Raw genomic sequence first — 12,181 nt, 5'->3', positions numbered from 1 at the left:
ATCTTTTTGAACTAACACCCAAAAAAGATGTCCTTTTCATGATAGGGAACTGGAATGCAGAAGTAGGAAGTCAAGAAACACCTGGAGTAACAGGCAAATTTGGCCTTGGAGCACAGAATGAAGCAGGGCAAAGGCTAATAGAGTTTTGTCAAGAGAACGCACTGATCATAGCAAACACCCTCTTCCAACAACACAAGAGAAGACTCTACACATGGACATCACCAGATGGTCAACACCAGAATCAGATTGATTATATTCTTTGCAGCCAAAGATGGAGATGCTCTATACGGTTAGCAAAAACAAGACCAGGAGCTGACTGTGGCTCAGATCATGAGCTCCTTATTGCCAAATTCAGACTTAAATTGAAAAAAGTAGGGAAAACCACTAGAGCATTCAGGTATGACCTAAATCAAATCCCTTATGATTATACAGTGGAAGTGAGAAATAGATTTAAGGGACTAGATCTGATAGATAGAGTGCCTGATGAACTCTGGACGGAGGTTTGTGACATTGTACAGGAGACAGGGACCAAGACCATCCCCATGGAAAAGAAATGCAAAGAAGCAAAATGGCTGTCTGAGGAGGCCTTACAAATAGCTGTGAAAAGAAGAGAAGCGAAAGGCAAAGGAGAAAAGGAAAGATATAAGCATCTGAATGCAGAGTTCCAAAGAATAGCAAGGAGAGATAAGAAAGCCTTCCTCAGTGATCAATGCAAAGAAATAGAGGAAAACAACAATAGGAAAAACAAGAGATCTCTTCAAGAAAATTAGAGATATCAAGGGAACATTTCATGCAAAGATGGGCTCGATAAAGGACAGAAATGGTATGGACCTAACAGAAGCAGAAGATATTAAGAAGAGGTGGCAAGAATACACAGAAGACCTGTACCAAAAAGATCTTCATGACGAAGATAATCACAATGGCGTGATCACTCACCTGGAGCCAGACATCCTGGAATGTGAAGTCAAGTGGGCCTTAGAGAGCATCACTACGAACAAAGCTAGTGGAGTTGATGGAATTCCAATTTAGCTATTTCAAATCCTGAAAGGTGATGCTGTGAAAGTGCTGCAGTCCATATGCCAGCAAATTTGGAAAACTCAGCAGTGGCCACAGGACTGGAAAAGGTCAGTCTTCATTCCAATCCCAAAGAAAGGCAATGCCAAAGAATGCTCAAACTACCGCACAATTGCACTCATCTCACACGCTAGTAAAGTCATGCTCAAAATTCTCCAAGCCAGGCTTCAGCAATATGTGAACCGTGAACTCCCAGATGTTCAAGCAGGTTTTAGAAAAGGCAGAGGCACCAGAGATCAAATTGCCAACATCCGCTGGATCATGGAGAAAGCAAGAGAGTTCCAGAAAAACATCTATTTCTGCTTCATTGACTATGCCAAAGCCTTTGACTGTGTGGATCACAAACTGTGGAACATTCTGAAAGAGATGGGAGTACCAGACCACCTGACCTGCCTCTTGAGAAACCTGTATGCAGGTCAGGAAGCAACAGTTAGAACTGTACATGGAACAACAGACTGGTTCCAAATAGGAAAAGGAGTACGTCAAGGTTGTATATTGTCACCTTGCTTATTTAACTTATATGCAGAGTACATCATGAGGAACGCTGGGCTGGAAGAAGCACAAGCTGGAATCAAGATTGCCGGGAGAAATATCAATAACCTCAGATATGCAGATGACACCACCCCTATGGCAGAAAGTGAAGAGGAACTAAAAAGCTTCTTGAGGAAAGTGAAAGAGGAGAGTGAAAAGGTTGGCTTGAAGCTCAACATTCAGAAAACGAAGATCATGGCATCTGGTCCCATCACTTCATGGGAAATAGATGGGGAAACAGTGGAAACAGTGTCAGACTTTATTTTTTTGGCCTCAAAATCACTGCAGATGCTGATTGCAGCCATGAAATTAAAAGACGCTTACTCCTTGGAAGGAAAGTTATGACCAACCTAGATAGCATATTAAAAAGCAGAGACATTACTTTGCCAACCAAGGTCTATCTAGTCAAGGCTATGGTTTTTCCCGTGGTCATGTATGGATGTGAGAGTTGGACTGTGAAGAAAGCTGATCACTGAAGAATTGATGCTTTTGAACTGTGGTGCTGGAGAAGACTCTTGAGAGTCCCTTGGACTGCAAGGAGATCCAACCGGTCCATTCTAAAGGAGATCAATCCTGGATGTTCATTGGAAGGACTGATGCTAAAGCTGACACTCCAATACTTTGGCCACCTCATGCGACGAGTTGACTCAGTGGAAAGACTCTGATGCTGGGAGGGATTAGGGGTGGGAGGAGAAGGGGACGACAGAGAATGAGATGGCTGGATGGCATCACCGACTTGATGGACATGAGTTTGAGTGAACTCCGGGAGTTGGTGATGGACAGGGAGGCCTGGCGTGCTGTGATAAATGGGGTCGCAAAGAGTCGGACACAACTGAGTGACTGAACTGAACTGAACTGAACTGAACTGAATATTAACAGGTGTGAAGTAGTAGCTCTCTGTCTTGATTTGCATTTCCTTGATAATTAGTGATTTTGAGCATATTTTTCATGTGCTTAATGGCCACTTAAAACATCTTGGAGAGGTCTCGATTAAAATCCTTTGCCCATTTTTAAATGTGTTTAAATTTTTTTGTTATTGAATTGTAGGAGTTTTTTATATACTCTAGATATTAACTCCTTATCAGAAATATGACTTGCAAATATTTTCTCCCATTCTGTGGGTTGCCTTTTACTTCTATTAATTGTATCTTTTGATGCATAGAAGTTTTAAATTTTGATGTAGTCCAATTTATATTTTCTTAACTCCATTCATAAGTAGGGTTTACAAATTTTGCTCCTTATACTGTTTTTAAGAACAATGTAATGATCAGTATTCATTTATAACATTCTCTTTTTACTTTCCATCATCATCAAAAAAATTTTTATAGACTAGGGTTAGGATTAGAATCATCACTGGATTTAAAAACACAGTTCAAACAAAAAACACATAATACACACTCTTTAAGTTTTGTTTGCTGAGTAAAGTTTTAACATGCACTCCTAAATCAGTGTGCCTTTGACCTGGCACCAGGAGGAGGAAGGCGTTAATTACCATGTTGCCATGAGGTTTATGAACTGGCATTAACATCTCAGCAAGAGCAAAGGTGGCCCACTAACAACTTTTGAGAATGGGTAAGAAAAGCATCATTACATATAGATTTATCTTCAGATACAAAACCTCATGCTTTTTATTTTAGTGATACTGAACAAACGTTATTTTTAAAGGACATTGTTCTATTAGTAATATAATTACCTTGCCATCTTTATTATCAGTGTAATTAAAACGTAAATACTTCTCAGTGTAGCAATTCAAAGAAAGTAGTTGGTTAATATGTTAATTCATCTTTTAAATCTATTATAGTCACACTGCAGTTAGCACTTTTGAGGTTTGGTGAACACAGCTGGATTTTGAGAACACTCCCAGCAGGGTTGAAAAACTAATTGCCCACAGTATTTAAATTATTTTTTAAAAATTGTTCCTATAATTGCATATACACTATTTTTTTTTTGACTTGTATATATTTAGATTATTTTTTTATTTTTATTTTTATTTTACAATATTATATTGGTTGGTTTTGCCATACATTGACATGAATTCGCCCCAGGTATACATGAGTTCCCCCTCCTGAACACCCCTCTCACCTCCCTCCTCCCTTTATCCTCCCTCTGGGTGATCCCCGCACACCAGCCCTGAGTATCCTGTAACATGCATTGACCCTGAAATGCTGATTTGTTTCACATATGACAACATACATGTTTCAATGTCATTCTCTCAAATCATCCCACCCTCACCCTCTCCCACAAAGTCCCAAAGACTGTTCGATACAACTGTGTCTCTTTTGCTGTCTCGTATACAGGGTTATATTTCCATCTTTCTAAATTCCATATATATGTGTTAGTATACTGTATTGGTGCGTTTCTTTCTGTCTTACTTCACTCTGTATAATAGGCTCCAGTTATTTTGTTTTTTCTTATTGCAACAACCACATACTCCAAAGTTAGTCTTTTCAAAATAATTCTTTTGTCAGTTTTCCTGATGGAATCCACTCAGAATGTTCTGTTTAGCATAGTTGATTTATTGCCATAATGGAAATCTTAATTATACATCTGACATTTTAAGTTAGAGATTCTGGAAAAGTTTGAGATCTTGGTTATTCAGGGAAAACTAATAAGGACTACATATATTTTAAAACATTTTAGGGGCCACATACTTGAGATTTAAGTATCAATCACAGCTTTTTAATGAAACAGTTATGGCCTGACTGAATTCCAATTTTAAATAAAAGGAGCAAGGGATTAAAATGATAGGATTACAGGACATGGTTCATGATTGGTTTAAGACAAATGAACAGAAGTGTTAGTGACTTCCCTTGTGCCAGTGATGGCCAGATTGCTTGGCATATATCTGTGCATCAGACGAACAAAGGCCAAAGAGTATTTGCAAAGATAGTGACATCTGATCATGACACTGGGAAAAAGGGAGATTTTAAAAAACCATTGTTGAAAGAAGACAAATCTTGTATTAAGCTAAATGTGGAAACCTAGCTGTTATAATTTTTGAAGATATCTCTTGGAAAAAAAGTTAATTAAAATATGCACATGTAATGAATTAATTCCACATGTCGATGTAATCTAAGTTAATATCAACATTTTTTTTCAACCAAAATATTTTCTTTTTTTTGGTATATTGTCTGTATATTGTCACCCTGCTTATTTAACTTATATGCAGAGTACATCATGAGAAATGCTGGGTTGGAAGAAGCACAAGCTGGAATGAAGGTTGCCAGGAGAAAGATCAATAACTTCAGATATGCAGATGACACCACCCTTATGGCAGAAAGTGAAGAACTAAAGACCCTCTTGATGAAAGTGAAAGAAGAGAGTGAAAAAGTTGGCTTAAAGCTCAACATTCAGAAAACTAAGATCATGGCATCTGGTCCCATCACTTCATGGGAAATAGATGGGGAAACAGTGGAAACAATGACAGACTTTATTTTGGGGGGCTCCAAAATTACTGCAGATGGTGATTTCAGCCATGATGCTTGCTCCTTGGAAGAAAAGTTATGACCAACCTGGACAGCATATTAAAAAGCAGAGACATTACTTTGTCTACAAAGGTCCATCTAGTCCAGGCTATGGTTTTTCCATTAGTCATGTATGGATGTGAGAGTTTGACTGTGAAGAAAGCTGATCGCCAAAGAATTGATGCTTTTGAACTGTGGTGTTGGAGAAGACTCTTGAGAGTCCCTTGGATTGCAAGGAGATCCAACCAGTCCATCCTAAAGGGGATCAGTCCTGGGTGTTCATTGGAAGGACTGATGCTGAAGCTGAAACTCCAATACTTTGGCCACCTGATGTGAAGAATTGACTCATTTGAAAAAACCCTGATGCTGGGCAAGATTGAAGGTAGGAGAAGGGGATGACAGAGGATGAGATGGTTGGATGGCATCACCGACTTGATGGATATGAGTTTGGGTAAACTCCAGGAGTTGGTAATAGACAGGGAGGCCTGGTGTGCTGCAGTTCACAGGGTCGCAAAGAGTTGGACATGACTGAGCGACTGAACTGACTGACTGATTCTTTTTTTGTATGTTAACATTCTAAGAGCATATATCACACATCCTTCTATTTTAATCATTTACATTGACTTTATTAAAGACTTGTCGTCATTGTTCAGCTGCTAAGTTGTGTCTGACTCTTTGTGATCCCATGGACAACAGCACACCAGGCTCCCCTATCCTCCCTATCTCCCTATCTCCCAGAGTTTGTTCAAATTCATGTCCATTGAGTTGGTGATGCTATCTAACCATCTCACCCTCTGCTACCCCCTTCTCCTTTTGCCTTCCGTCTTTCTCAGCATTAGATTCTTTTCCAGTGAGTTGGTTTTTCATATCAGGTGGCCAAAGTACTGGAGCTTCAGCTTTAGCATCAGTCCTTCCAATGAATATTCAGGGTTGATTTCCTTTAGGATTGACTGGTTTGACTTGATTGATTGATTCCTTTAGGATTGACTTGCAGTCCAAGGGACTCTCAAGAGTCTCCTCCAGCACCAAAATTCAAAAGCATCAATTCTCTGTTGCTCAGCCTTCTTAACTGTCCAACACTCACAATGACTACTGAAAATACTATAGCTTTGACTATACGGACCTTTATCGCCCAAGTGATGCCTCTGCTTTTTAATATGCTGTCTAGGTTTGCCATCTGCAGTGGTTTTGGAGTCCAAGAAAATAAAATCTATCACTGCTTCTACTTTCTCCCCTTCTATTTGCCATGAAGCGATGGGACCGGATGGCAAGATCTTAGTTTTTTTAATGTTAAATTTTAAGCCAGCTTTTTCAACTGTCATCTTTCACCCTTATCAAGAGGCTCTTTAGTTACTCTTCACTTTCTGCCTTTAGAGTGGTATCATCTGATATATGAGATTGTTAATATTTCTCCTGGCAATCTATTAATGAGAATCAAACTTATGACAAAATTTTCTAAGAAACTGTAATTAGGAAGAAATTATTTGTAAACTGTTTCTTTTCCAACTTGTTTTTTTCTATTATAGCATTAAAAATGAGCTTGATTTAATGTAAATATTGCCTAGTATACGCTTTTAATAAGTAGTAATTTATTTAGGATTAAATATAGAATACAAAACAAAAAAATTGTTTAATATTCTATATACTGTAAATACTGCATTGAATTTAATTCAATGTAGTATTTGCTTTTGTATTGTAATGAGGCTGTCACTTATTAGAAAATCAAACTAAATTGAGGAACAAAAAGAACATTAAGAATACCTTGGTTTTCAATTTAGTGTTTTATAGTGGAGTGAATATCATGATAGGTACTTTATTTGTCTTCAGACAGAATTGTGCTATGTTTATGTTATGTTTATGGCAACTTAGCAATTATTTTCATTTTGCTATGTCAGCATATATTGTAACAAGAAAAAAGATGATTATAAATTCCTTAAGACTTGGAATCACACTTTATTACTCATTTTTACTTTCTCTGCTCTTCTCTTGAGCATCTAGCTCACAGGTTTGTACATCTTAGGCATTCTTCAAATATTGGGCTTTGTATTTAAAATAAACAGGTTTTGTGCTCTGTGAGAAGACAGCGTGTGTGAATACAGCACATGACTGGTGAAAGTAAGTTCTTACTAAGTCTGAAACTTGCCTCTTTCTTCTTATAGAATTTTCTCTGCCATAGTATTGATATTTCATATAAAAGAATATGAAAAAATACAATACCCATAATTCATTTTGCATATTCACTATGTTCTAAAAGTCAAATAGGTATATATTTTGTTTAGCTTAGACTATGATTAAAGCTAACAAATAGGTTGAATTCCCATCATTTTTGGATGGAGAAGTCTTTATATTTGCAGTTTTTGTAGCAAAATTCTGATTTTTTTTACTCCTTTTGGTTTATGAAAGCTGAAAATAGAAAACTTTTTCACGAACTAGAAGTCGAAAAATGTCTTGTAAGCCTTTTGGGTTCTGAAAACGATGGAACTAAAATTGCCGCTTCCCAAGCTATTTCAGCAATGTGTGAGAATTCGGGCAGCAAAGAATTTTTCAATAATCAAGGTAAGCACACTGGAAAAAGCCATTTTGAAGATGTTGTTTTTGTTATTTAGTCTCTAATTTGTGTCCAACTCTTTTGTGACCCCATGGACTGTAGCCCACGAGGCTCCTCTCTGTCCATGGGATTTCCCAGGCAAGAATACTAGGGTGGGTTGCCATTTCCTTCTCCATTGAACATGCTTAGGCTGCCATATTCTAGTTCATATGGATATCTGTAAAGTCACATTTTACTTTTCTTTCTCTGTAGGAATCCCTCAGTTAATTCAGTTGCTAAAAAGTGACAACGAAGAAGTGAGGGAATCTGCTGCCCTTGCCTTGGCAAATCTGACCACCTGCAATCCTGCTAATGCGAAGTGAGTACAAAAAGACTCATTCAACACCGACTCACAGGATATTTAACAGGCCAAGATGAGCTCATTGTAATCTCCTGCCTTTCAAGGCAGTTTACATATCCTTTCAGATGCTTCTATGTTGGGTTATTCCTTAGGAACCCTTATGAAAATAAGAGTTGGCAAATAGGCCTGTTTTCCAAAAACATCACGAAATCTTGAGTTTCTGGGCTTGTTGGGAAAATGGGTAGGACATTTGATGCAGGTAAGAGGCTAAGCCTTGTGGAAGGTTCCAGAATAAAATTGGATAATGCTGAGAAATACTAAAGACAACATTCTACAAATATTGGTAAATCAAGAAAAAAAATTTAAAGAATCAGTTTTTAAAAGGACAAACAGTAGATAAAATCGAGAAACACTTTAAAAGTTCATTGAAAACAACATATCCTCAGTAAATACCTATGGGAAAAGGCTGAAAAGGAATGTCCTCTGTATTCCAAACACCATGGCATGTAATTTATATTCATTTAAAATTTTAATTGTCGAGATAATCCATCTACTAATTGAGGAAACAGAGGCTCTGCAGGTTTCCCTAATTTTCTTGGGTACACATATTCATTCAAATAGAGGAGCTGGAAATTAAGGCCTGATCTATTGGACTCCAAAGGCTTGCTATTTCCTCTACAGATGATAAGGTTGCTTATAAAACAGTAAGAATTTCTAGAAGGCAACTTTCATAAAGTGATTAATGCCATTTGCAATAAGATGGATGGGCCTTGAAGATACCATGCTGAGTGAAATAAGTCAGATGGAGAAAGACAAATATTATCTGATTTCACTCTTATGGGAATATGAAAAACTAGCCAGCAAAATTAATGAACAGTCCAACCAAACAAAAACAAACTTGAAGATACAAAAAAAAAAAAGAGCAGTAGTCACCAGAGGGGAAGAGGCAGGGAGAATGCAAAATAGGTAAAGGGTATCAACTGTACAGTGATGGATGGAAACTAAATTTTTAGTGGTGAGCACACCATAGTGTATACAGAAGTAGAAATATAATGTACATATGAAACTTGTATAATGTTACAAACCAATATAACCTCAATGAAAAATCTAAACAAATAAAGAAGAATAAAAGACAATTATTTACCCTCCTTAAATATAGTATGAATATTAGGGTTCTCTAGAGAAACAGAACCAATGGAAGGTGTGTGTGTGTGTGTGTTTAATGAGATTTATTATAGGATTTGGTTCATGAGCTTATGATGACTGAGAAGTCTCAGGATCTGCCATCTGTGACCTGGAGAACCAGGAAAGATGGTAGTGATGGTCAGTCCCAGTGTGAGAACCAGGAGCACTGATGTCCAAGGAAAGCAGATGATGGTTGCCGCATCTCAAGAAATTCACCCTTCCTCCTCTGTTCTGTGTGTGTGTACTCAGTCATGATTCAACTCTTTATGACTCCATGGACTGTAGCCTGCCAGGCTCCTCTGTCCACGGGATTTCCCAGGCAAAAATATGGAGTGGGTTGCCATTTCCTCCTCCAGGGGATCTTCCCATCTCAGATACCAAACCTGTGTCTCCTATATAGGCAGGTGGATTCTTTACCACTGAGCCACCTGGGAAGCCCCCGCTCTTTGTTCTGTATAGTTCCTCAATGAATTGGATGATGCCCACCCACATTGAAAAGAGGAATCTTCATTCAGTCTACTGATTCATTCAAATGCGGACCTCTTCCAGAAACACTCTCACAGACACACTCAGAAACAATGTTTCTGGGTACCCCCTAACCCAGTCAAGTTGACCCATAAAATTGACCATGTCATTACGTCAGTTTTTAGCATTCACATATTATGGTTTTCTGGCATTGCTGCTAAGATTATCCCTTCCTTATTTGAAATAAATCCTCCTCCACCCTGTCATATGTTTCATCTATCTCTTACCCTTTCTTTCTTTTTCTCTATTCACACAAATATTTTATAAGACCTTGATGGAAAGACTAAAAATCTAACAATACCCAATAAAAATGTAGCCAAAATGCATAAGCATCAAAACAAAACTGTGTTCCTTCAAGAGCTACAATCTTTGCCACAATTATTTCCTAAATTCAGTGTGCATCATCATGTGCATGAAAGCACACACATGTCTAGAATATCAGGTCATAGTAAGTAGCAATTTGAAAACAGCATACTCAATGATTTTTGCAGTATAGTCCCACCAGTGCAAATATCCTATCAGTGACACCAAAACACTTCAATCTCCAGTGCATTTAGATTTATGTATTATCTGCTGCTGCTGCTGCTAAGTCACTTCAGTCGTGTCTGACTCTGTGCAACCCCATAGACGGCAGCCCACCAGGCCTCCCCGTCCCTGGGATTCTCCAGGCAAGAACACTGGAGTGGGTTGCCATTTCCTTCTCCAATACATGAAAGTGAAAGTGAAGTCTCTCAGTCGTGTCCAACTCCTAGCGACCCCATGGACTGCAGCCTACCAGGCTCCTCCATCCATGGGATTTTTCAGGCAAGAGTACTGGAGTGGATTGCCATTTCCTTCTCCAATGTATTATCTAAAATACTCTAAAAGGCCTCTAGAGTGTATAGCTGTCTTGATTTGATGAGATCGCCTGGCTTACCTCGTTTCACAGTTTTATATAACATCCTAGACAATCAGGATGATAAGTAATACTCAAAGATGCTGCCTTCAGATTTTCTCTCAATTTTCCATTTATCCAATTTTTGTTATCTCCAATATAGTTCCATTTTGTCCACAGAGAGGTCAATTAGGACTAGATGGTGCCGGACTTTTCTTCTATGATAATCAATTTTACTTTTTGTAACTTAATTTTTCTTATCAATTTTAATTGCTGTTATTTAACCTATCATGTACTGTACATTCTGATTTCTTTTTCCAACTTATGTCTGCTAAGGGAAATGGGACCTGAATGAAAGTGGTTTTATGGGTTTTTTGAGGCCTATGTAGCTCTTACTTTGGACTTTTTGAGCTAAAAGATACTGAAAATTAATGGTTTTGAGAAAGATACAGAGTCAGACTTGACCTGTTTGTGCCAGATGCTGAGAACTGGGCCTGATAAAGATTCTGTCGTCAATCAAAAGGAATGAAAACAAACAAGCCCATTGTCAATCCTTCTAGTCAGTCTCCTAAGCTAACTACAACAGAAGAGACCACGAAGATGATTGGTTATTTGTAGTACCTACTCAAATCACCTTTAAAAAATTATATCAAACTCGCCATGGGTGTTCCCAGTATCACTTTTTGAAAACAGTCCATTTCATCCCCTTTCTAGCAATGTACCGTAGGATCGAAGGCTGAGTCCCTGGCTCTGCTGCTGGGTAACTGGAATTTTCCACCACATCTAAGTATTAATAGTAAGAGGAGAAAGCAAAAACCCAGAGCTGATGTCTTCCAGGTACCTTTAGTAGCTGTTGGGATACTTGATATTTGGTAGCCTAATTTTTTTTTTTTTTAATGCAGTGAAGGGCTGAGAATTCCAGTTTTGTTGTTAAAATGTAACCCTGTCCCCTACACTCATATCTCAAGGTGCCTAAAATGGATTTCTAACTCTTAAACTCGGGGCATCTTCTGGAGTTGGAGACTCACCTCATGAATTAGATGATCACTGGCTTGTTATGACGATCTATAATGCTGGTAGAATTTCCTTTATGCACGTTGAAGGTAAATCAAAATTTTCTAAAGTAAAAAAAGAAAACCAACTGGAGGAAGGAGGAGCATACTTTGTGATGACTTTTTCTTTTTTTGCAAAATTGACAAATGCTTTTTTTTAAGTCAAAGTATTTTTATAATCTAAAAACATAATTTTATAATATGCATAAAACTTTATAACCTAAAATACCTGAATTCAGATTTGCACACATCTTGCTTTCTTCAAAAAGAAAACACATTGAAATGTAAGAAAATAATATGACAATCAATGAATGTCAAAGTTCTAAAAACCAAAAACAGACAAATAAAAATAAGATGATGAGAAATTTGGTAGCAGTGACAAACCACCAGACCACCCATACCTCTTTGTGGAAGATTTTCAACTTTAATTATAAGTATGACTTTAATCGGTACCAAAAGATCTCATCTAGTTGTTATTGTCTGTGAATGTGGCTTCTGAGATAAAGTCTTCTGGACACTTGAAAATTTACTTCTATAAAGGTTTTTTAAAATATATAATGAATTTGAATAAAAATCTTCTAAGATCCT

General features: G+C 37.7%; 1 protein-coding gene across 1 annotated transcript in view; it reads left to right on the top strand.

The window, feature by feature from the left end:
* ARMC3 (armadillo repeat containing 3) overlaps positions 1–12,181 on the top strand; it is an 89,077-nt gene that overhangs the window by 30,491 nt on the left and 46,405 nt on the right. Inside the window, exons 8-9 of the mRNA XM_055428319.2 lie at positions 7,473–7,625; positions 7,870–7,975. Coding sequence (XP_055284294.2) covers positions 7,473–7,625; positions 7,870–7,975 — 259 coding nt within the window. The remainder of the gene's footprint in view (positions 1–7,472; positions 7,626–7,869; positions 7,976–12,181) is intronic.

This window comes from Moschus berezovskii, chromosome 15 (genome assembly GCF_049115385.1).
Source record: "Moschus berezovskii isolate FMDL1 chromosome 15, NW_MosBer_1.0, whole genome shotgun sequence".
In the NCBI taxonomy this organism is placed as follows: domain Eukaryota; kingdom Metazoa; phylum Chordata; class Mammalia; order Artiodactyla; family Moschidae; genus Moschus; species Moschus berezovskii.
Note: the sequence above shows the minus strand (reverse complement) of the source record. Positions and strands in the feature narration are given on the sequence as shown.